The sequence below is a fragment of the Talaromyces amestolkiae genome, assembly GCF_001896365.1.
Source record: "Talaromyces amestolkiae strain CIB chromosome Unknown scaffold12.1, whole genome shotgun sequence".
Taxonomy (NCBI): domain Eukaryota; kingdom Fungi; phylum Ascomycota; class Eurotiomycetes; order Eurotiales; family Trichocomaceae; genus Talaromyces; species Talaromyces amestolkiae.
This window is the reverse complement of record NW_024468048.1, coordinates 627340-651209: the sequence shown is the minus strand read 5'-3', so window position 1 is coordinate 651209 and position 23870 is coordinate 627340. Positions and strand designations below refer to the sequence as shown.

The 23870-nt window shown below is 48.7% G+C and overlaps 8 protein-coding genes across 8 annotated transcripts; 5 read left to right on the top strand and 3 right to left on the bottom strand.

The window, feature by feature from the left end:
* Positions 1-1526: 1526 nt before the first annotated feature.
* BHQ10_006541 (uncharacterized protein) lies at positions 1527-4666 on the top strand (the record flags this gene model as incomplete). Its single annotated transcript, XM_040879139.1, has 10 exons — positions 1527-1580; positions 1635-1674; positions 1731-1756; positions 1807-2134; positions 2183-2382; positions 2433-2754; positions 2804-2943; positions 2993-3123; positions 3173-3527; positions 3575-4666. 10 exons carry the CDS (start codon positions 1527-1529, stop codon positions 4664-4666), a joined length of 2688 nt encoding a protein of 895 aa, XP_040735045.1.
* A 1281-nt stretch (positions 4667-5947) lies between these two features.
* BHQ10_006540 (uncharacterized protein) lies at positions 5948-7081 on the top strand (the record flags this gene model as incomplete). Its single annotated transcript, XM_040879138.1, has 1 exon — positions 5948-7081. One exon carries the CDS (start codon positions 5948-5950, stop codon positions 7079-7081), a length of 1134 nt encoding a protein of 377 aa, XP_040735044.1.
* Positions 7082-7432: 351 nt separating this feature from the next.
* BHQ10_006539 (uncharacterized protein) lies at positions 7433-10313 on the top strand (the record flags this gene model as incomplete). The annotated part of the gene is made up of 8 exons (XM_040879136.1): positions 7433-7472; positions 7540-7697; positions 7746-7897; positions 7946-8892; positions 8939-9073; positions 9124-9255; positions 9304-9599; positions 9645-10313. The coding sequence occupies 8 exons, from the start codon at positions 7433-7435 to the stop codon at positions 10311-10313; spliced, it is 2529 nt and encodes an 842-aa protein (XP_040735043.1).
* A 303-nt stretch (positions 10314-10616) lies between these two features.
* Positions 10617-11831, top strand: BHQ10_006538 (uncharacterized protein; the record flags this gene model as incomplete). The annotated part of the gene is made up of 2 exons (XM_040879135.1): positions 10617-11025; positions 11086-11831. 2 exons carry the CDS (start codon positions 10617-10619, stop codon positions 11829-11831), a joined length of 1155 nt encoding a protein of 384 aa, XP_040735042.1.
* A 124-nt stretch (positions 11832-11955) lies between these two features.
* BHQ10_006537 (uncharacterized protein) lies at positions 11956-13397 on the bottom strand (the record flags this gene model as incomplete). Its single annotated transcript, XM_040879134.1, has 2 exons — positions 11956-13230; positions 13290-13397. The coding sequence occupies 2 exons, from the start codon at positions 13395-13397 to the stop codon at positions 11956-11958; spliced, it is 1383 nt and encodes a 460-aa protein (XP_040735041.1).
* A 1038-nt stretch (positions 13398-14435) lies between these two features.
* On the bottom strand, positions 14436-15982 carry BHQ10_006536 (uncharacterized protein; the record flags this gene model as incomplete). The annotated part of the gene is made up of 4 exons (XM_040879133.1): positions 14436-15070; positions 15120-15633; positions 15696-15723; positions 15777-15982. 4 exons carry the CDS (start codon positions 15980-15982, stop codon positions 14436-14438), a joined length of 1383 nt encoding a protein of 460 aa, XP_040735040.1.
* Positions 15983-16609: 627 nt separating this feature from the next.
* On the bottom strand, positions 16610-18717 carry BHQ10_006535 (uncharacterized protein; the record flags this gene model as incomplete). Its single annotated transcript, XM_040879132.1, has 5 exons — positions 16610-16757; positions 16832-16863; positions 16932-17132; positions 17521-18178; positions 18233-18717. 5 exons carry the CDS (start codon positions 18715-18717, stop codon positions 16610-16612), a joined length of 1524 nt encoding a protein of 507 aa, XP_040735039.1.
* A 552-nt stretch (positions 18718-19269) lies between these two features.
* Positions 19270-21715, top strand: BHQ10_006534 (uncharacterized protein; the record flags this gene model as incomplete). The annotated part of the gene is made up of 2 exons (XM_040879131.1): positions 19270-21552; positions 21605-21715. 2 exons carry the CDS (start codon positions 19270-19272, stop codon positions 21713-21715), a joined length of 2394 nt encoding a protein of 797 aa, XP_040735038.1.
* Between the last annotated feature and the right edge of the window lie 2155 nt (positions 21716-23870).

The window sequence follows — 23870 nt, the reverse complement described above, 5'->3', positions numbered from 1 at the left end:
TTGTGTAGAAAGGAAGGAGAGATCAGAATTAATTAACGCTTTGAAAGATTCTGCCTATCCTGACTGATCTCATCATGTTTCGTTGACTGCCACCTTCTCCGTAAGCTGCGTACCAACATAAACCAGGGTTCATCATATTACAAATGAATGGAATACTATGTAGGTGCCTACTGTAGCACCATCCATAAATTGTCTTTTCCTTTCCCTACTTATGGACGAGAGTTCTAGGGCTAGGGCTAGGGCTGAAAAGACACGAGCTGTGTAGGACTTAGGGCTCAATGGTGCGGGCTACGATCGAAAGAAGTGACCCGCTTATAGATGGGACTAACTGCATCGGACTAGCCTGTTGTTATTTGTGACGTCGTCATCTTCTCGTCATCACAACATCGATCGAGCTTGTTCAAGAACTTTCTTGTTGCAGTTTACAATTGTACTACGTGCTAGACTGTTTACATGAGACCACGCGAGCCGAATCGTGGACAAACGCAGATCTACCTAGGTACAGACCATGTTCCGATGATTTAATAAATACAGCGATCACCAGTGGCTGATTCAACTAAACCAATGGCATGTCAAACAAGTGTTTGCCAAAGGCAAGAGAGAGAAGAGAGTACGTAGTAATCTACTTGCCATGGCGCCCATCTTCGTCATCAACATCATCGACAACCAGACGGACATTTGTCCTATTGGAGAAAAGTCGAATCTATCATCGAAATGGCAATGGATTGTCGAGGGTTTTGAGTTTTATGCTAGCGATCAATTGACGTCAAAGTGACTCTGGAAAAAATCAAGAAGCAGTAGAGAGCAGCAATTGATGACGCTTCGATACAGATGTTGACTTAAGCTGTGTGGCTTGTGCGCTAGTAAACAGGTTCGTGGCTCGCCGGTGGTCTAGGCAGATCGATGCAGCATTATGTAACCGGGCTAGCAACAAAAGGGAGAGGATATGAGATCCGATGGCGACTACCACTGAGTAGTATCATAGTAGTGTGAAAGTAGTGGACAGCAAGCAATTGAAATCATGTGAAATCAAATGGTTTGCTGGCAGTGGGGACAAGGGAAGGAGCTCCCCCCAGCTCCTTCCTCACGCCAGCGTGACGTCAACAAACCCTAATTGGTAATCGTGCATCGCGCCTGCCACATGTACATGCGACAGACGTACCTCCTTCCTCCTAGCATCATCAGCCTTGAGTCGTACCTTCCTTGAGCACACAAAATGAGGTAACTGGTCGGAACGTCGAATCCACCCACCGCCCCCTTCTTAAGGCGAGTCCTCCTCCCCCTGGTTCGCCCAACCGTTAATCTTTTCTGTTTTCTCCTTCCCCAACATTCCCAGCTCTCATTCCATTCCTCAGTGATACCCCAGTTACGACTGCTCGAATTTTTGTCCATTGTACACCTAATAACAATTTGAATTGATCATTATCGAATCTGCTGCGACATATTGATTTCACCACCACAATTGTGTCTGCTATCCGTTTGAATCATTGCTTCTTAGTCCATTGATAATTTGAATAACCGCCATCATGGGTGAGAAGGCTGCTGTGAATCGTCCGGTGAATCCCCAGCAGCGGGATGCCGTAAGTTGACATGTGCCAGTATCGCGCTGAGTGTGAACGCTAATAGGGCAACAGGACATTGCCACAAAACTGCAACTATATGGCATCTACAGTGGTATGTATTGGCACGCGAGTTAATTGCATGACCGGAACTAACTACTTGTTTTATAGCATTTGCCAACGGAAAGCTACCATCGGTACGGATTAATTGATGACAACATCCGAGCGCATGACTAACAACTACTAGAACAAACAATGCGATGTCGCCCTGAACAGTGCCATTAAGTCGAAATGGCTCTCGTCTCCCTCCAAGGAGCTGTCTGAAGATGGCCAAATCCTAGTCAAGGACCTCCGTGACGTCATTGACAAGACCAAGTTGCTCTTCCTCACCAAGAACGAGGGCGAGCTTCTGCAGGAGTTCATCTGGGATGCCCAGCAGATTACCGGTGAAGAATTTCAAGGAATCACCGGCCCTGTCAGCAAGGACTCTGCTCGTGGAGATGCCGACCGTGCTGCTGAGGGTTTCAAGACTCTGGGCACGCTCTTGATCACCAACGGAGAGTTCCGCAAGCTGTGTAAGTTTGGCCCCAGGTTCATTTGTCAGGGTCGCTAATATATTCTAGTGAGTGATGCTGTCGTCCTTCTCCGCGATATTGCCGGCGACACCGCTATGAAGGCTGCCTCCAAGCTCCGACCGGACGAGGATGCCCTTGCTCAGATCGACCAGCCCGCCGAAGCCAATGTCTGGCATGAAAAGCCCGACATTAACAAGGATTCATTGAAAGCACAGTGGAGGGAACAGGCAGACCGCTTCAAGCCTGGTGTAAGTCATGCCTTTTTTTTCCAAGATATTCATGTACTAAACATGCCTAGAGCAAGCAAGATGTTCAGGAAGCCGCTCAGGCCGCTACCACCTCAGCGACTGGCGGTCGACAGGATGCTCCAATCTCCCAGATCGATGCCCGTGCTGGTGCCGCTACTGCGAAGGAAACTCTGCAACAGCGTGCACAGCAAAATGTTGCGCCTGAGGACCGCGAGCAGGCTCAACAAGTCTCCGAACAAGCACAAGCTGTGTCTTCCGAATATAGCCAGCGTACCAAGGATTTCTTGGCCTCCAAGATGCCCCAAGAACGTCGCGAGCAGGTCGTTTGGCGTTTGAAGAAGATGATTGTTGAGATTCAGGGTCACTCTGACTGTATGTCCGGATTCTAACAATACAGGTGTCAGTGCTAATAACCGTACAGATCAACAAGCCATTGAGACTCTCTTGAGTTTGGCCGAGACATATGCTGGACATGGAAGAAATGTCTCTACCCAGGGAACGACCGCCACTAAAGGTGCCAGAGAAAATACTATACTGCGTAAGGCTGAAACTAACTTGAGGGTATGTAGGATTGATAGATAGCAAAAAGGACATGCTGATGCGTTTCAAGACTTTAATCGAGCGATTTGCCAACAGCACATCGACCGATGATTTCTTCGATTCGCTCAACACGATCTACCGCGATGCAGACCAGGACCCACGTTTGAAGGACTGGTTCAGGAATGTTGATACTTATACTCGGTTAGCCTATTCATTTTCATGTCGATGATTCGTTGCTGATGATAAATAGGAAATGTCTTCGCGAGCAAGGATTCATTATGCAAGATGAGGCTAACAACCAGTGGAACAAGCTGTACGATGAAGGTCGTTTCTTGCTTCGAGACCGCTACCGAAACCACACAGACCGTATCGCCGATGAAGCGAAGTTTTTGGCCACTCAGTTTGAAGAAGATCCTCAGAACAGAGCTTTCCGTCTGTCTTTGGAGAAACTTTTCAAGGATCTTGGCCAGGATCAGTACGGCAAGCCCACATTCAAGCCTCATTTGATCAAGGATATCACCAATGTGATTCTTCCTGAGATATTTGAGAATGCCAGCTACATTCCTATTCCTCGCATTGAGGTGTCTGACCCAGCTGTTGACATGGTACGTATTTCTGCATTGATAACAAGATGATAATACTAATTTTTTAGGTCATTGAAAACCTTATCATCGAGAGTGACAACTTGATGCCTAATGTCGTCGAGCTTGGTACTGACAACTACTGGCGTTGGGGCCGTAAGAAGATCAGCAACATTGATGATCACAAGATCATGATCTCTGCTTCCGGCATCCAAGCTGATCTCCGTGATGTGAGCTACTATCTGAAGAAGAAGCAAGGCTTCCCGTCTCTCACCGACACCGGTGTTATGGACATTCTCCTTGGTGGTACCGGTTTCGGCTTCAAGATTGCTGCTTCCAAGGCACAGAAGAACGACCGCAACGCAGTCTTCAAGCTTGATAGTGTCAAGGTCAATGTGAAAAACCTTAGCATTAAATTGAAGAAGTCCAAGCACAAGGTGCTTTTCAGCATCTTCCGACCCATGCTTTTGAATGTTGTCCGCCCCGCTCTTGAGAAGGTGTTGGAAAGCCAGATTCGTGAGGCATTCGAAAAGGCAGATGCATTTGCCTACCAGGTGCAAACCGAGGCCCAGCGTGCTCAGGAGGCTGTTCGTGAAGATCCCGAGAACGCAAAGAACATCTTCGCTCGCTATGCCGATGCTACTCGCCAAGTCATTACCGAGAAGAAGAAGCAGGCCGAAGCCATTGCTCAGCGTGGTACCAGGGTTCAGGTGGCCATGACTCACCAGGATGCTATGTTCAAGGACATCAAGCTCCCTGGTAGTGTTACTACCAAGGCTACCGAGTACAAGGAGCTTGCTGCTAAGGGTGACCGCTGGCAATCACCAGTCTTCAACTGGGGTGCTGCTTCACCTACTAGCAACTTGCCCAAGCCTGCTGCTGTATCTCGCAAGCCTCATACCACCGCCGAAAGCCGTCTCCAGGAGCACCCACGGACTGATGGAGTTGATGGACTTGGAGCCGATGGAGTCAATGCAGGTGCACTCAACGGGTTCCATGGCGTCTCAACCACCGGAGCCGCAGCCAGCGGATCCAGCGGACAGGGACTGTCGCCGATCAACGGCGTAACCAACCAATCTGCTAACAACGGTGCTTTCAAGAAGGAAGTAGACCGTGCCTTTGACGGCCCCGCCACCGTTCAATCGACTCTAGGTGGCGTGTAATGGACAAGGCCACATTTTCATATCATGGAAACCCTTTCGATACCAAGAAACTATTTCATTAATGATTAGTTGGATGGATGTGCAGTTTGATTTTAAAGAGATGATTCACCAATTGTTATAGCGAGTTTGTATGATACTGTACAAGTTTCTTTTGTCAGATACTGATACTTAATAATGACTGTTTTTTTAATAATTATCTTTTTAACACTTCAATACATAATTAGAACTTTGTTTGTTGTAAAGTGCCCAGGTGCTGAAAGGAAAAGGTATATATCGATATCGGACTTTTTTCCGAGATACCCCAAATCCGCTAAATTGTGCAATTGCGGAGTATTTCAGGTTAATATTGAGGTAGTTCAGCATGTACTTTTCCCCCTCTCAAACTGTGCGCAGTACCTGTATAAGGATCCGAAATAGAATCATATAATTACCGCAAATAGATCCTAACTGGAGAAAGAAACATGTCTCTTCCTTCCGACACAAACGACAACACCCCTCAAGATGACTATAATCTCACAAACCCCATCATCACCACCACCACCGGTCTCCGTCAAGGCCTCACCTCCTACGGCGACGCGCACTTTTCTTTATTTCTGCGCAAAGTCTTTATCAAAGCCCTAGGCTATACCGACGACGCCCTTTCCCGGCCTTTAATTGGCATAATAAACACATATTCCAGCTACAACCCCTGCCACGCAAACGTGCCGCAACTAATCGAAGCAACTAAAAGAGGAGTACAGTTGGCGGGTGGACTAGCAATCGATTTTCCGACTATCACCTTACATGAATCGTTTGCGCATCCGACGAGTATGTTTTTGAGGAATTTGATGAGTATGGACACGGAGGAGATGATTAGGGCGCAGCCGATGGATGGGTGTGTTATGATTGGAGGTTCTCTCTCTCCCCCTCTCTTTCTTTACATTGCAATTGTTTACTTCGGAGAGAAATTTGTGGCTAACATGTTCCAGGATGTGATAAAACTGTTCCGGCGCAGTTGATGGGCGGAATATCAGCTAATAAGCCTGTTCTGCCACTCATAACAGGTCCCATGATGCCGGGTAGTCATCGAGGTGAGAGGCTGGGTGCTTGTACAGATTGTAGGAATAATTGGGCTGCATACAGAGCTGGGACGATTGATGTTGAGGAAATTAGTGCCATAAACGAGGAATTGGCGCCTACCGTACGCCTCCTCTAATCATCTCTCTTTTTTCTTTTGCTAAAGATGGAATAGCTGACGCTATACAGTCAGGAACATGCGGCGTAATGGGCACAGCAAGCACAATGTCATGCATAACCGCCGCGCTGGGCATGATGCCCCTAAAAGGCGCCTCAGCACCAGCCGTATCCTCCGCAAGACTGCGCATCGCCGAAGAAACAGGCTCCAACGCCGTGTCCGTCGCACTCGCGCACCGCACACCTCAGGAAATCCTCTCTGAAGACTCGTTCCTCAACGCAATCACGGTCTTGCAAGCAATAGGCGGCTCCACAAATGCCGTCGTTCACTTACTCGCAATCGCGAACCGACACCCCAAAATCCAAGGAAAGATAACGCTCCAAACATTCGACGACGTAGGCCGCAAAACGCCGTTACTGATAGACCTCAAACCCAGTGGCGCGAATTACATGACTGATTTCCATAATGCGGGTGGTATGTTGGCATTACTGCATACCCTTCGCCCACTACTGAGGTTAAATGCAATGACAATATCCGGTAAGACCCTAGGCCAGGTTCTTGATGAATCACCCTTCAAAAGCTTTGCGTATTCGCGGGAGGTCATTAGACCATTGGATAACCCATTGTATCCGTCGTCGTCGCTTGTCGTGCTCAAAGGGAATATTGCGCCGAATGGAGCAGTACTAAAAGCTTCTGCGTCGAAGGATCGGTCTCTCTTGAAGCATTCTGGGCCTGCAGTAGTGTTTGAGAATACGGCTGATATGGCGAGGAGAATTGATGATCCGGAACTACCTGTTACTAAGGACTCGGTGCTTGTACTCAAAAATATTGGTCCTGTGGGCAATCCTGGTATGCCGGAGGCCGGATTAATTCCTTTACCACGCAAATTGGGTGCGCAGGGGGTAAGCGATATGTTACGTCTTTCAGATGGGAGAATGTCCGGTACTGCTGGGGGAACGATCGTCTTGCATATATCGCCTGAATCGGCACTGCCAGAGTCGCCGTTTGGGATTTTGAGGACGGGGGATGTTATTACCTGCGATGTGGAGCAGAGGATACTGCGTCTGGAGGTCTCCGATGAGGAGATTCAGAGAAGGGTTGATGAGCGCAAGATAGAGATTGCGCAGAGTGTGGTCGAGAAGAAATCGCAACGTGGGTATAGAGGGTTGTATATTCGGTCGGTCAATCAGGCGCAGGATGGGGCCGATTTTGATTTTTTGACGGCGAGTGGTGCGGATTGATAGTGTGGAGGAACTTAAGCATAAAAACGATGAGCATACTGTATATTCAATGATTTGTTGTCTAAAGCAAAGCGAATACTTAGGTAGATGGAAAATGACAAACGGTCAATAGAGTACCCCGACCCTGAGCCCTAAGCCCTAATTATACTCCCAACATGGTTTAAGGGGCGGCAACGCGACGCGTCTCCGCAATTAACGCGTCCCTCCATTATCAAAGTGGCTTTGCCAGAGAACCTCAATCATGCTCATTGCTACGAACTTGCAAATAAAATGACAATTGACGATCACATACTCTGAAATTACGACTCACTGATACGAAATACTCGATCACATCAAAAAATATAGATCACAATGAGCGCCGCAACAATGCGGCCGAGGCCCTTGCCAGCACGTACGTCCGATCCAAACCTTCCACATGATACGAGATAGAGATGCTAACAGGTCATATACTCGGATAGATGCCCCTGGAGCCACTGTCTTGACATATACCCCAAATGGCCGATACATAATTACAGCAGGATCCAATTCCGCAATCCGTATTTACACCGTCGGCGACGATGGCTCGCCCAGAACGGTTGATGAGGGTGTCGACACACATTTTGGAATTATTGCGACGGTATACACCTTGATTATGGCTGCAAGGAGACGTGCTGATGATAGATAGAATGATTTTTTTATTACTGGCGCTGAAGATGGAACCGTATGGCGCTACGATCTTGAGTCTGGGAAAATGGACAAATTGCTTGTACGATGCGCGCTTCCCGTGCGCGATCTTGCGATTTCAAGTGATGGCAAGTGGATTGCTGTTGCTAGCGAGTAAGCTTCTTCTCAATCCCTCGTGAGAAGCATACTCATAAATACTAGTGAACTCACAGTCAAAGTCGTCAACGTCGACGACATGACAAACGTAAAATACCTTCGCGAACAAACCAAAGGCTCCAAACACGTCTCCTTTGATCCTAGCGGCCGATTTATCGCAGTCTCTTGCACGGATGGAGTGTTATACATCTATTCTGTCGCATCGGAAGAACCGGAACTGGTACGCAAAATCGACGGTGCTGTTCGACGGCTTGAACCGGAGGATGAGGCTACGTCGCGGGTAATTTGGCATCCAGATGGCACAGCTTTCGCTACTGCGCAGGCTACGCGCGAAGTCGCTATTTTTTCGGCGTCAGACTGGAGTCCGCAGAAATCATTCACTAGTGCACACAATGGTGATATTACGGCTCTCGGGTGGTCGCCTAATGGTGCCTTGCTCGCTACTGCAGGTGCAGATGGTCAGATCTTGCTTTGGGAGACGAGTACACAGAATATTCTCCAAAAGTATGACGATTTTGACAACGTTATCAATCTTTCATGGCATCCTTCGAGGAATATGCTGTGTTTCAGTACATCCGATGGCGAGCTGTATATCCACGACAATTTTGTTAGTCCAGAGTACCAGTCCATTCTCGAAAAACGACTCGAACCGTTTTCTGTCCGATCTGCTCCATTGGGAGAGACGTCTGGTAATGCAAGGAAGCAGATCCCTAGCAGGTCCAAAATTGACGATGTGGCGAAACCCAGAAGAGGCGGTTCGCCGGACTCGTTAGATGATATTCTGGGTATGGATGAGGATGATAATTTCGTGGAAGACGATGACGGTGCTGGGTATGCAGAAGAAATTAATGGTCATGGGAAACGAACAAACGGTCATTTAGATGGCCCCGATGGCCGAGATTCGAAACGTCTGGCGTCGTACTGGGAGCCTACGATCCACGAAGCTTTCCAGCCGGGAAGCACTCCTTGGAAGGGCAATCGACGATATTTATGTATGTTATCGTATGTTGGGTGCGGATGTCGGCTGACTTGGTGCAGGTCTTAATTTGACTGGAGTTGTGTGGACGGTCGACCAGGAAACACACAACACAGTCACAGTTGAGTTTTATGACAGCGAGATGCACCGAAATTTCCATTTTACGGATCCTTATCGATATGACAAGGCTTGTCTGAGTAAGCTAGGTATATCTGACATTCGACTGACGGCCGACTGACAGTCATAGATGAAAATGGGGCGCTGTTTAGCTCTTCAACTGAGGATGATGGTGCGGCAATGATTTATTACCGCCCTCACGAGACGTGGACAACACGGGGAGACTGGCGAACCCAGCTGCCTCCCGGTGAAACGGTCAAAGGTGAGCAATATCTTTCATTGACATTGGCTGTGATAACTAATTCTTCAGCCATCGCACTGAGTGAGTCTTACATTGTGGTGTTGACGTCGACCAACTACGTTCGCATATACACACTATATGGAACGCCCTTCCGGGTTTACAGACAAAAGAGTCCAGCTATTACTTGTGCAGCATGGAGAGACTATGTCATGACTATCGGCAATGGACCTGTTGGACACAATGGATTTACAGCGTTGACATACTCGATTGAAAATGTCAAACGAGACGAGATTTGTCAAAACGAGGATATCGTTGCGATTACGGACAGGGAACAATTGAAGAATGTTTTCTTCTCTGATAACGGGGTAAGCTATATCGGCTATTAGATTGACGGTATGCTAACGATTCAGGATCCCTGTATTTATGATTCTGAAGGTGTTTTGTTAATCCTACAACACTGGCGAACACCAGGCCAAGCCCGATGGGTCCCTCTCCTCGATACCAAGCTGCTCGACCGCTTATCCAAAGGTCGCAAAGAAGAGACCTACTGGCCTGTGGCCGTGGCCCAGAATAAATTCCACTGCATCATTCTCAAGGGTGGCGAGACTGACCCATACTTTCCGCGACCGTTGCTCAGCGAATTCGACTTCAAAATCCCTGTTTCTACGAAACCGTCAGCACCAAATCAAGACGACGACGAAGAGTCAGAGACAATCCGCAACGACGCGGCCCGTTTTGAAGAAGCATTCGTCCGTGAGAATCTGTTTTATAGTCTATTCCAAGACCTCATCTCCACAACCAACGCGACGCGCAACCAGCGCGCTGAACTGGCAAGAAGAGAAGTCGAAATTGACAAGATCCTCCTTCAAATGCTGGCCGTTGAGTGCCGAGAGGGCGAAGATCGAGGCATGAAAGCTCTGGAATTAGTAGGCATGCTGCAAGACCGGAGTGGAAAGATGATCGAGGCGGCTGTCAAGATTGCGCAGAGATACAATCGGTCGATCTTGGAGGATAAGATTCGGGATCTGGGAGAGAGGAGGTTGATGGGAATGGAGGAGGATGATGACGAGCTTGCTTAATACCTCAGATTATGAATAAATATATGATTGTAAAGGGTCAATTCATGAAGTATAATTGCCTTCTCGAATAAAAGAGCATGCTTGTTAATTGGGTGCTCTGATTGGCTGCGCATGCTTACTTTCGAGCTTTTGGGGCGGGCCGCCAAACGTCATCTTCTCAACTTCTCAACAACACAAAAACATCCTGACACAAGAACATTCAACACTCCTTGGAAGGCTTGACAATACGTTACCAATAGAAGATCGATTCTGCCATTGTATAAATGCAATAAATGAACAGAACAGCAACCAACGGCCCTCGTGATGCCGAAGCCTTTCCTCCGCTCCGTCCCCGCGAACGCTACCATTACTCGTCGAGTTGCGTCCGGCATCAAACCCGAATGTCATCAACCATCAACATTGAATCCTCGCCGTTATAATGCCGCGAACACACGCTCATGTCGCTGTCATTGCAGACATTTCAGCCAACTAACCCCCAAACCACTTGCACGCCTCCACGACCGCCGTGACATCGACGCAATCTTTTTCTCGAGATCGCCTTTGATCACGCTACATTCTAGTAGGAATAGACAGAAAGACGAGAGATGCAGAAACAAAGTCGCCAGTCAAGTAGGTCAGACAGGTCATACAGTAAAATATGACCTACGGCCTGGGACCGAAGGAGGAGAAGATCACAAACCGCCCGACGAGCGGGTTCTGCGGTTAGGCAAGAGTACGTCTATCCTTCTACCTATATACAACAAGCATCTAAAATGACGATTTGTGTTTCTAGCACTGAGAAGACTATCCCCCCTCCTCCCCAACATCTTCGTCAACCCGCTCCCCACGGACCTCCTCTCGCCACAAATCACCCTGCACCTCTTCCCCTCCACGCATCCACATTTACCAAACGTCAAGGGCCGCGTATTGTATCGAGCAGCCCTGTGGACTGTCCCCATGGCATGGAGCAGTCTGCCATTGCTGGGAAATGTGAAACTCCAAATTCTGTCAGAGCGCATGGTACGCGCTGATTCGGTGTTGGGATATTCCGATTGTCGTCGATATGAAGATGCGAGTAACGGGTGTGGGGAGGAGAGGCTTGTTGTTCGGTGGAAGACGAGTCATAACACCCCTTCTACAGAATCGACTTCGACTTCCGGACCGCGTCAGAATGGTGTATCGGGCTCAGAAGCGGGGAAAAACAAAAGCCTAAGCACCCTCCTCGGCGGCGACGCCCCTATTTTCTTACCTGGCAAAGAAGGCCGTTTCGAGGGTTTGTTCATTTTCGCATTCGACGAAAAGGGACGCATTGCGGCACACACCATTGAGCATGCGGATCAGGCGGATGGATGGGATCGGACGGCGAAGTTTGTGACGTTGACGGATTGGTTGTTGGGGAAGGCGAGGGGGAGTCTTGGTGAGGCTGGTGCGGCGCCGGCGTTGGCGCATGCGAGGTATCCCGTTGAGAGTCGGCAGGCTTCTTATCGTGGTTATAGTGAGAAAGAGGGGAGGTTGTGTTATCATGACGGGATGAGGTGATTGATCCTACGGTTTGATGTGTGATGTGTATTATAGTCTATGATTTGGTCTCCTCTCAGTTTATACCCTGCATAAGCAATTGATTCTTCTTTTCAGCATTGTATCTATATACATATCAGTCCAGCTAAGACCGAACCGGCTCCCTCAAAAACAATAGTACAATACCCACAACACCAAGCATCACAACCCCCCCAACTGTATACGCAACCTGCCTACCCACCCACCAGAAGAAACTACAAAACAGCACCGGTCCCAGCGCGCGCCCAAATTGGCCCCAACTTCTGAGCCGTCCCAGCACAACCCCCCGCTCTCCCGGCCCAGCCTCTAGACTCCCTAAGCTATTCAACCCAGTGACCACCGTAGCACTGGTAATCGCMAAAAAGCAAGCCGATATTTGCAGCCCTTGCAAAGAGGTTATATTTGCCAGCGAGAAAAACGCGATTGCGCAGGAGATAACGCCGATGCGCACAGTCATAAGGGGTGGGAGACGGCGAACCATTGTCCCTTGAAGCAGGGAAGCGATCAAGCCTACCAGACCCAAAATGCGGCCGTTGACGGCGGACGGATTTCTGTTGCTGTCACTTCCAGCGAGTAGCGTGGTCGTCAGAAATGGGAGCGAGAATTCCATGCCTGAAAATGGAAGAAGAAACAAAAGATGCACGAGGTTGAGCAGCGCTGGATTATTCGTGTACACTCTTTCCTCCTTCTTCTTTCCATCCGTCTCTGTTGACGCGTTACTCTCGCCGGTATCACCGCTCTTTTCACTCTTTCCAACCCCCTGGGTCAATCGAGGATGTGTCTCCGGCAGACAAGCCCACAAATACCCCGTCTCTACTAAAATCAACCCCAACGACACTCCCGCCGCCGTCGCGTACGGATTTTCTTTGATAATCGACACATTCGCCAACGCCGCTCCCAGTGCAGGGCCAAATGTGAACGCAATACTAAAACAAGCGCCCACCATTGCCATCGTCGCGCCTCGCTCGGACTCATCACTTATATCCGTCGCAATCGCATTGGCCATCTGCACATTGCCTTCACTCAAGCCTCCGACGATCCTACTTGCGAGAAAGGTTTTGAAATCTGTCGCAGCCACCCATAATGCGACACTGATCAGGTTTCCAAACATAGACCAGAGTAATGCGGTTCGGCGGCCGTGTCGGTCTGATAGACGCCCTATAACGGGCGCGGCGAGAGCTTGCAAAAACGAGAATAGAGAACCCAGCGCGCCGCCGAGAAGTACAATGTCGTATCTCGAATCGATGGGTTTGGAGAATGAGTTTTTGTATGCATTGAGATAATGGAATATGCGGTTCAGGAGCGAGGAAGGGGAGGGGTCTTTTTGGAGGTAGAAGTTGAGTAGTGAGGGGAAGAGCGGGAGGATGAATGTGAATGATATCTATAGACAAGAGTTAGCTGGGATTTCTTCGGAGAATGGGGAAGAGGAAGAGGGAGTACCAGGTCGAGGAGTAGAGATATGAATATCACGCGAAGCACTTTTTTGCGCTGTGTTTGATCCCGCGACGGCGACGACGACGTCGGCGGGGRGGGKTGTGTTGATGCCATGTTTGCTATTTTTCCGAAAAGGACACTCAAGGCGTAATGATACGTTTCGTCCGAGTCAAGCACATAAATGAATTGACTATATCGCAAGCCGAATATCCAGGCAAAGGCGAGACTTTATATCACGACAGCTGGCGGTTTCACACGTTTCATGAGAGCTCCGTACCTAGGTACCCCGTAGGGTCGTGCTATCTTAGCTTAAGACAATCGTTTAGCTCGTATCCAGCATGCAAGCGCGTATTAGCGTATTTATTACGCTTTTCTAGCGAGATTAAGCTTGCGCATCAAGGAAATGATTCGCAGGACCACTTGATGATCTATTGAATGGTTCGTGGACTAGCTGACTAGCTGAACTAACGGAAGAGGCGGTGCAAATCGATCGGTGGGGCTACGTCATTGTTTACTTAGTTCTACAACTAAGAAAAGACACCAATGTAGTTAAAATTACAGTAGAGAATATCACGATCATCATCTTTTGTCTTTGACTATCCTCAACAGCAACGATATCTAGCACTCTAAGCCGCCTATGCTATGTCCTGTTCGACCATCCTCGTAACCATTGGAGACAAGTGTCCCCTCGAATAAACAGCTGGTGCAGTAATACATATTTGTGGTCAATGACCATTTGTAGAAAGCATAGAAAAGACAATAAATGCAAGAAACTGGGAATCATCGCAACATGAGCGAAATGAGAGAAATGAGATGCAACGCTAATCGACACGACAACCATTAGTAACTTTTTTTGTGTGCTGAGTTGCAATAACAGCCTGTACGATGAGAACAGGTAGGACCAGGAACTTTTGTCATCTTCGTAACCATTTCCCTCCCATCCATCCCCCGCCATGTTCCATTTGATCAACCGTACCAACGCCTAGCCATCCCAGGAAAGTTATAAAACATACAAGAAATAAGATGATGCGAGCTGGTGGAAAATAGCCTGGGTGTGACGAAGCCGTGAATATGCGCCACACAAGTGGATAATCATGCAAGGCTTGGATGAGATCGTGATATATGCAATGTGTGCTCCATCAAGTCCATGAGTTAGTTGGTTGCAACAGCTTCTCGGCGACTGCCCTGCTGGCCAGCAGGTCCACCACGACCGCGTCCACCCTTGAATTCACCACGTTCACCACCGCGGCCACCACGGCCTCGTCCACGGAACTCGCCTCGTCCACCCCGGCCTCGGGATCCATCGCCACGGCCACGACCGCGACCTCCACGTCCACGCACGCTACCCTGTCGCTGGTGATGGACCACCTGCTCAAATCCGTCGCCTTCAGCTGGGGTGGCACCAGTAGGAACGTCCTCTGCCCAGCTAGTAGAGCCTTGAGCTGCGGCAGCAGTCGATGGCTCGATCTCACCCTCAGTAGGATGTGCGACCTCAACCCATTCGTCAGAGGTCAAAGTACCAGATGCCTGGGGTTCCCAGCTGGACTCAGCCAACAAATTGGCCCCATCACCTGCCGAAGTCTGAGTCGGAGCGACAACGGGTTCAGTAGCTCGGGCTACCTGGTCAACTTCCACGGCGGCAGACACGGCTGTATCTTGGAGCTCAGTAAGACCGGCATTGGCGATTGTTGGATCGGTCACGGCGGAATCGGCAGCGGGCGTCTCTTCAACGGTGGCCTCGGGGGCTGGAGCTGCCTGCTCCTGGGAAAGCGCTTTCACTTTAGCGTCTGTGAAGTATTAGCCGTGGTTTATGTGGTAATAAAATGAGCAGCTTACATGACACGTCCAAAACCTGGCCATCAACACCAGTAACCTTGTCATCAGCGCCATTGATCAACTTGAGCATGGATTCAACGGCATCCTGGTTGCCGCCATAGACCTGTAACAACACGCCTTCGAAAGCCTGACTTTCAGGCGACTCGGCATCACCTGCACGTCTAAAAGAAGCAGCAGAGCGCAAGAATTGACTCAAAGTCAACAACTGCGCACGAACGGTCGACTCTTGAGACTCCTTGACCTCTGCGACAGCCTTCTCACGAGCAGTGTCGAGTTCCTGTCTATGTGCAGTATCCAAGGAAGTCTTCTGGCTGATTAGGCGCTCCTCGTAATGCGCGGCAAACTGCTTGTACTGGGTGATTTGTTCCTCGATCTGTGCGATTTGCGCTTGGAGAGCAGGTTTCTTGAGGGCTTGTGCTTTCTGGTCGGCGTTGATCTTCTTTTCGGCGATGAGCTGGTCGAGGGATTTGCCAGGATTTTCTGCGAGGATGCTGTCGACTTTTGCTGTGGCGTTCTACAGACGAACAGTCAATTCATTGTACTTGGTTGTACTTGGCAACTGGATGAGTCACTTACGAGTTTCTTCGAGGCATTGCGCAAGTTGCTGCAAATATAATTATTACCCGTCACTTTCATAGAAACAGTCAGGATACATACCGTTGAAGCTCCTTGATTATGCCAGTCTCATCCTCGAGGCCATTGACGCCATTGACAATGGACTCCGCTTTGGCGTCAATGTCAGGGTTCGAAGGCGTGGGTTCGGAAACAGACACATTGGCAGAAACGTCGTTCTTGGCACGCTTCTTCTTCGAGGACTTGGTCTCGTTCTGGTTAGGGAGGTTGGTGTTGATTGCGGCAGACATGGTGACTGTGTCGAGTGTGGAGAAGTGTCGTGTGCAGCCTTGTGACGTTGACGAGAGGTGTTGGGCACAGCCAGGTGTCGTTCGGGCGTGCTGTGAGATGAAAGGTGGTTGAAGAGGTGAGAGTAATAGGAACCTAGAATTGATGTAGAGAAAAGAAAGCAAGAGAGCTAGTTAAGAAGTCGACTGATGGGTGACGGCGAGAAGAAGTCGATGGAAGCGGTTCGTCTTGCCCCGTCTGCCTCTCCGTACTCGGCGGGTCGTGCCCTACCATGTACACTAGTAACACTTCAGCCTCACCAGTCCAATACTGTCAGTCTACAATTCATTTATTTTAGCCAGATGATATTGGGACTCGTCATTTTACTTTGATTCATGTGAACTGGAGATCCTGCAGAAGTATACCCATATGCACATTGGACATTGTCTAGTCCGCAACATCTCGCATACTCCTAAACCTCTCTCATTGACATAAAACACTTGCACCAGACAGACCTCAATACGCCAAACTATCCCATCCAAAAATATCCCCATACATATACACGCCCACCAAAACGCCCCACCCGCTAATCAACACACAAACGAACCAACAAAGACAAATCCCTATCCTTTCATCTTACGGAGAGTAGCCTATTCAATAATTTGCGAGTCAGTATTGTCGAGATCGACCACGCAAAGTAGGACGAGCATATTGACCTCCGTAACTCTGCGAATGTTTCGCGCTGAGATTCCCTTCTCGCCTGCTTTTCGGGATCGGATTGATGCTTCGCGCATGAGTCTGTTGATTATGAGTTCGTAAGTAAATCGTATGGCGAGGAATGATTTGGTGTGAGAGAATCGGGGGCAGCGTACTCTTGCATGAATAGCATGTAATCTAGAAATATCTACAGCAATTTAGCTCTGAGGGATCCATAAACTTTTGATATAGCGATGAGAATGAGGAAGGGCGCACCAGGACGTCGGCATTCTTGCTAATGCTGCGACCGGCATGGGCCTTGACGATGCGCTTCACGGTACCGCGAGGATAAAGCTTATGAGTCGCGACCATGTTTGTTTGCGGGGAGGCGACAGATTTTGACAGTTTCGAAGAGTCGAAATTCAATCTGATCGATTGTTCTGAGGATGCTGCGCAGGTTGTAGTGAGCAGCGCGATCTGTGGTAATGCGTCGAGTGTTCTTGGGAAGTGTTTATGAAGCGATTGATTGTTTATCTAAAGTAACGAAGTGTGGGGTAGCTTGAGCTATGTCAACCAATCATCACCCGAAATGGCAGGTAGCTGCAATGACATAATCAATCAATCCAGACAGCTCACTGATAAGTTGGGCTAGTTCTTCTATTATCATCTTGTCTATCAGATATATCTCTGAAATCTATCGCTATACAAACAAAATACGTCATGGTCGTCGTAGCGCTTTCCATATATAATAAGATCCAATTGATGCCAGACCCAACCTCCATACAGCGAATACACCCAACGACAGCCTGAGACGATCATAGTAACCCTGCAATAAAATAGCAGTGGCATGTTCATGACCAGATACCGTCGTCCCATCTTTATTCTCGGCGCTAGGACTCTGCTCGCCCTCGTCTTCGACAGATAACGCCATAGTGGAGTCATCGGCAGCGGTTTGACTGGGCCTTCGAGCAGCCCTGACTTTTGTCGCATTCCTCTTGCGAATGGAGTAGGTGAGAAGCGAGACTATAAGCCTGAGATCAGGAGCAGTAAATGTAGGATGCTTCCAAAGATCAACAGCATTGTGCGGGGGAAGCAAATCTAGGAAATCTGCCATAATACCCAATGTAAGGCCCCACAGCAGTAATTCTCGGTTCTTTTCGCCGTAGGTGGCCTGTCGCACAGCCCAAGGATTGAGTCTTTGTAATATAGACGGTTTTTCTTGATGTGCCTCATCCGGAAGAAAGCCCGGAGTGGTGCTGGAGTATAAACTTTCGGTCGGCAACAGTCTCAGAGCTGAAAACTCCATCATTCCGGTCATCCAGCGCGATGAACCCCATCTTATCAGTCCATGTTGTTTGGCGTAGCGAGCTGAGACGTTCACGTATTCGACGGATCGTAGAGACGGCGATAATAAAGCTCTGAGTGAAACCCAATGCGTCGAAGCCACCTCTGTAGGCTGAAGCGTAAGAGCCGGGGCATTATTAGATGTCAAGAGGAATATAAATGGACACAAGACCATCAATCTATGAATAGAATGTTAGCTTCCTGTAGCCATCCGGTAGGGTTGCATGGCTTACGGAACGCTGCCGAAGGAGGTAGTCACCACTCGCTCTGGCAGATTGCCGATATATATCAATTCCTCTGTAGTCAAATCCAGACCAACTTCTTCCTGCGCTTCTCTAACAGCAGCCGCCTTGTCATTTTCATCTTCAGGATCTCGTTTCCCTCCGGGTAGCGCTACATGCCCAGTCCATCGGTCACCAACCCTCGATGCTCGTTTGATGAATAACAGTTCCGGATCACCATGCTGCACCCAGTCTTGGGCAAAGAAGTCACTCAATTGTTGCGATGTTGAAGCTGCCTTATCGGTTACTATGACCGGCGATTGTGGCAGGKGGKTATATTGTGGGCGGACTCGAAGGATAACGGCTACCGAGGCACGTTTCTTGCAGTTTGGAGGATTTGGTACTTGTGGGCAGGGATTTTCGTGAACTTTGAGCAGGGCATTATGGAAGGACTCAATCAAAGTCGATGGTTCTGTCGCGGCTGTAGTTGGTGCCATTGTATTTGAGATTGGGGATCGTCCGTATGTTTGTGTAACCTCGGCGCAGGCTATTAGCTCAGAGGATGGGACACTAGAAGCAATAAGCTCAATATCAATGAAAGGGCCAAGTTGGATCAATCTTCATCAGAGCATAACTATAAACAGAGCTTGCAAAGCGATATTTGAGAGGTTGAAGATAATCTTGAATGAGCCGAGGGTGAAGCAGTTAGGTAAGCTCACTTATCGCTGTTTACACTGTTTGTTCAAGGTAAGCTCTCCCTATCAGTAGCCAATCAACGAGCTGGGAATTGCTTCCGTCCATAAGTTGGCTGCGTCTGAGGCACGTGCCCCGCCAATAGAAGGAATCCATGACGATTGCGGAGCTCTCTTTCTTTCTCTCTTTTCTCGTCATCTGGGAAAGCCTTCTTAATTCATATTCTGTCCAATTCGTCCCTAGATCCAATTCGCTGGTATTTTGACATTTGAATTGTTTCTGACTCTTCTTGGGACCAATTGATGCGAATTGACCTGAAACGAGCTTGAAGGGTTGTTTCCGGTCTAGATTTAACCATGCGTTTCGGAAAAACGCTCAAAGCTTCTATTTACCCGCCATGGGAGGGCAAGTACATCGACTACGCAAAGCTCAAGGGCCTTCTACGCGAACGCGAACTTGAGGGAGACGACAGCGACTCGGAAGCACAACCATGGACCGAAAGAGACGAGGAATCGTTCGTGCAGGAGCTAATCAATGTCCAGCTGGACAAGGTCAATGCCTTTCAATCGGAGATGTCGCAACAATTGCGAGACCGCACTAATGCCTGTGAGGCCAAGCTTATGCCTCTCGTCAGAAAGTCTACTGGTGGCAAAGATGAGCCCAGCGAGGACAAGCGGAAAGAAATTGCGAATGAGTTGGTGGGGGAACTCGATCAGATCACTAAAGAGGTAAGCGAGTTGGAGAAATATAGCAGGATAAACTTCTCCGGCTTCCTCAAGGCGGCAAAGAAGCATGATCGTAAGCGTGGTGCACGCTATCGCATTAGACCGCTTCTTCAAGTTCGGTTGTCTCAGTTGTCTTTCAACTCCGAGGATTACTCTCCGCTCTTGCATAGGTTGTCTGCGATGTACACCTTTACACGCCAGATTCTTGGTCTTGAAATCCCAGAAAACCAAGAAACAAGCGGTGACAGCCGTCTAGGCCACGATGCCTACGTCTCATACAAATTCTGGGTGCACACGGACAACATTGTTGAGGTCAAGACCCATATTCTACGCCGTCTCCCTGTCTTACTGTACAACCCTACAACTTCCAAGGAACTAGATGTCTCGCAAAAAGATCCAACGATTACCTCATTGTACTTTGATAACTCGTCATTCGATCTATACAACCAAAAAGTTACACGCGCTACCGAGGCTGGATCGCTGCGGCTTCGTTGGTCCGGTGACCTAAACGAGGGCCCGGCGATCTACTTGGAGAAGAAAATTGTGGGAGAGGACCGCAGCCGTGAAGTCCGAGTGCAACTGAAAGAAAAGCACGTCCAGGAATTCCTCAAAGGCGAATACAAGTTTGAGAAAAAGGTCACTCGTCTTGAAGACAGAGCACAGGGCGAGTCACAAGAAGCGGCAGCTTTGAAGAAGGAAGTGGAAGAGCTCCAATCATTCATCAAGGAGAATGAGTTGCAGCCCATGCTCCGCGCAAACTATACCAGGACCGCATTCCAGATTCCCGGAGATGATCGCATTCGCATTTCACTCGACACCAATCTTGCGCTGATCCGGGAGGACGCTCTCGACCCCCAACGACCATGCCGTGACCCCGAAGACTGGCATCGCAGAGATATCGATGACTTGGCAATGCAATACCCCTTCAGCTCTATCAACAAGGGCGAGATTGTACGCTTCCCCCATGCTTTGCTAGAGATCAAATTGCGAAATGGTGCTCGTAACGTGGAATGGCTGCATGACCTCATGGTCTCACATCTCGTGAAAGAAGCTCCCCGATTCTCAAAATTTGTTCATGGGGTGGCACAGCTATTTGAAGACAATATTAACTCTCTGCCATTCTGGCTCGGCGAGCTCGAAAATGACATCCGCCAAGACCCTGAAACAGCTTTCAAGCATGAACAGGAACGAGAGGCACAACGCGCGGAGGAGGATTTCGTTGTTGGCAGCTTTTTGGGAACAAAGGCCAGTCCACTAAACACGATGATGGGATCCCCAATATCGCGAATGGGTGCAGGCAGAGGGTCATCTCCCGGAAGGTCGATAATCATGAGCGGCACATCACCGGTAATTGAACGCACTTCAACACAACTCGCTGCTAGAGACATACCCCGTACAACAGGGGTTAGTCAGCCATCTACAGCAGCTGAAGCGACACCCACAGAGCATGCGGAAAGCCAAGAAGGGGCAACAAGTTCCTCGTACCTGGGAACGTTATTCCCGTCTTTCTCCTCATCTCGATATGCACAGGCACATCGAGGAACCTCCAGACTTCCTCCGGGTGTCTCGGCTCCTGAAGTCTGGATCAAGGATACAGGACCACTTCGTGTCGAATCCAAGGTGTGGTTGGCTAACCAGCGAACTTTCATCAAGTGGCAGCACGTCAGCATTCTGCTCGCCTCGCTATCACTAGCTCTATACAATGCCGCGGGCATCGACAACATCGTTGCACAAGCTTTGGCCATTATCTACACATTCTTTGCCGTCTTCGCATCTGTGTGGGGCTGGTATATTCACGAAAAGCGAGCACGATTGATCCGGAAGCGCAGTGGCAAGGATCTCGACAATCTGTTTGGGCCACTTGTGGTCTGTATCGGTCTCGCCGCAGCCCTTCTTTTGAACTTTGGCTTCAAGGTGAGTTTCGCAAGTTTATACTGTATGATCGGGTTATTAACATGCTTTGCAGTACAAAGCGGCTTTGGACGAAGCGCGTCGCACCGGATATCCTGGAGTGGTAGAGTATTTGATGAATACCACTACACTTCAGCCTATCTTTACAGTGCAGGGCAACGCCTGAGTGGCTTCACTGGAGTAGAAAATTGCGACAGTAGCGTCTATTGGCATATCATCATCGTCATCATCTGTGGGTATATTCAAATCATGTATAACACCATGTCAATTGTCTTGGATAATGTACCATAGTCATCTATATGTAAGCAGGTGTCAGAAGACACAAAGCGCAATGAACGGATTTCGGTCTTTATCCAGATGCAAACCAATAAAATGATTATTACTCTTTGGGCTTCCATGTAATACAATGGACAATACCTTTCATTCATTTCCGGGCAACACCTGAAAGACCCTGGACCTCACCGACATGGCTCATTTGACCACCGCCGTCATACAAAACCATGACTATCTTTTTAGTCTTTGTTCGCTATTATTTACTAGGGCGTCATTTCTTTGGCCTTTCTTTCATATTTCCTAATCCCCTGGTCGGCAACAAACGCCCGCTTTGCGGTCATAGAAACAACCGGACAATCCCTTCTGCAATATTTTGTCATGTGCTCCCTTTTCTGCAGCAGTCAATAAATAGGAGTCTTCTGCTCCTGATGAGATATCACTTCTTCCTCCTGCTTTTATTTTGTATTTTGTATACGCAGGGCATGATGAGCTTAGCGATCTCCTATTATCTTTTATATGATTGTATGGGAAATGCTCCACTGAACCATCCTCGCAGCTCTGTATCACGGGGATGCGGGCAATTGTCTGGACTGTCGAACCGGGCCAATTGTGGTACATTGTTGCTGTTCTGTACCTACCTAGGGAATTGGTATCTCGGACGGCGTGATAGATACAGATGTCAGAAACCAGCATGATATATAACTCTGCTTTTCTTTTATATTGGGAGCTTGGGTTCCTATCGCCCTTGTTGTGTCGAGGGGCTACATTCGTCGTTCACCTGCACCATTCGTCTGGCAGGCTCAAAATTCTACGGCCTATATTCATTTTGTCGGGCGCTCTCACGATTCTTCAAACCTCTCGAAGTGCTACGCTATTTCTGAATCATGATTCTGGCATGCGCACAGGATCCCACGATGGTTCCTGGTTTCATTTCCCTTCTGCGATACATGCCAAGATGAAGGGAAAGTCTTAGCCCTGCGTGAGCTTAAGACATCTTGCATATATACGTTGAGCCCAGGGCAATGATGTTTGAAGTCCCGAAACTTCTGCAATCATTGGAACAATTTGCGTCGAGCTCGCAACCTCGTAGGTTCGATTGTTGAATTTGAAATGTGCTATGCTAACTTTCACATGACGGTAGGTCCAATGAACTCTTCATGATCCATCTAGGCAAGGTGTGGGATGCAGGATACCCTGTGCGCCTCCTGCTTCTGAGTACAAACCACCGCTAAGCCGAATAAAATATTGCCGCCAATCTCCAGTGAAAACCAGGTCGACGTCTGCAAGGGTCCTGTCCTGTCGGTTATCGCAAGAATCACAGTTATCTGATCATGAAGACGATACTGATGACACTCCTAGTCGAGCGCCACGCGACTCTGGATTTCCTCAGCGTCAAGCCACAGCGGCCACGGCCCGGATCTCTACCAGGTCACAGCATTCGACTTCCAAAGGCAAGTCTCGGAAGTATTGTACTCAACAGTGCCTTTGTAACTTGCGCTGGAAGGGGCCACTGGATAGGAATTATCTGGTCTAATCGGGAAACGATATCTTGCCGTCGATGATATGCTGGGTCTTGCAGCTGTTTGGGTATGAATCCGCGGATGAATTCATCAAAGAGCATGGAAACATCAGAGCTGAAGCTGCGGACAACACGCGATATGTTCAAAGCAGAATGAGAATCGCTTTGTACCTGGCCGCAGGTTTTCGATGCGACTAGGGCACACCAGCGTCAGAGTCCGCGCGCGAGGGCAAATGAGCCATTATGACGCTTCATCGATCATATCACAGACACTATGCGCCTTAAACTAAAGATGCTACATTACTTGAAGTTCTGGAAATGACATGGATATCAGTCGCGAACTTTACCTGGACCGTGTTATCCTCGATTGGGACACCGCGCCTCTCATCGTGAGGAGAGGGGTTACGACAACCTTCAATAAACGCTGCACTCCATGTTACTAAACTTTTATTTTGACCAGAAGCCCTACCTGGTTGGGTTGAAGAACAAAGTCTATATCCGTTTCACTGGAAAACGGGCCACAGCGGGT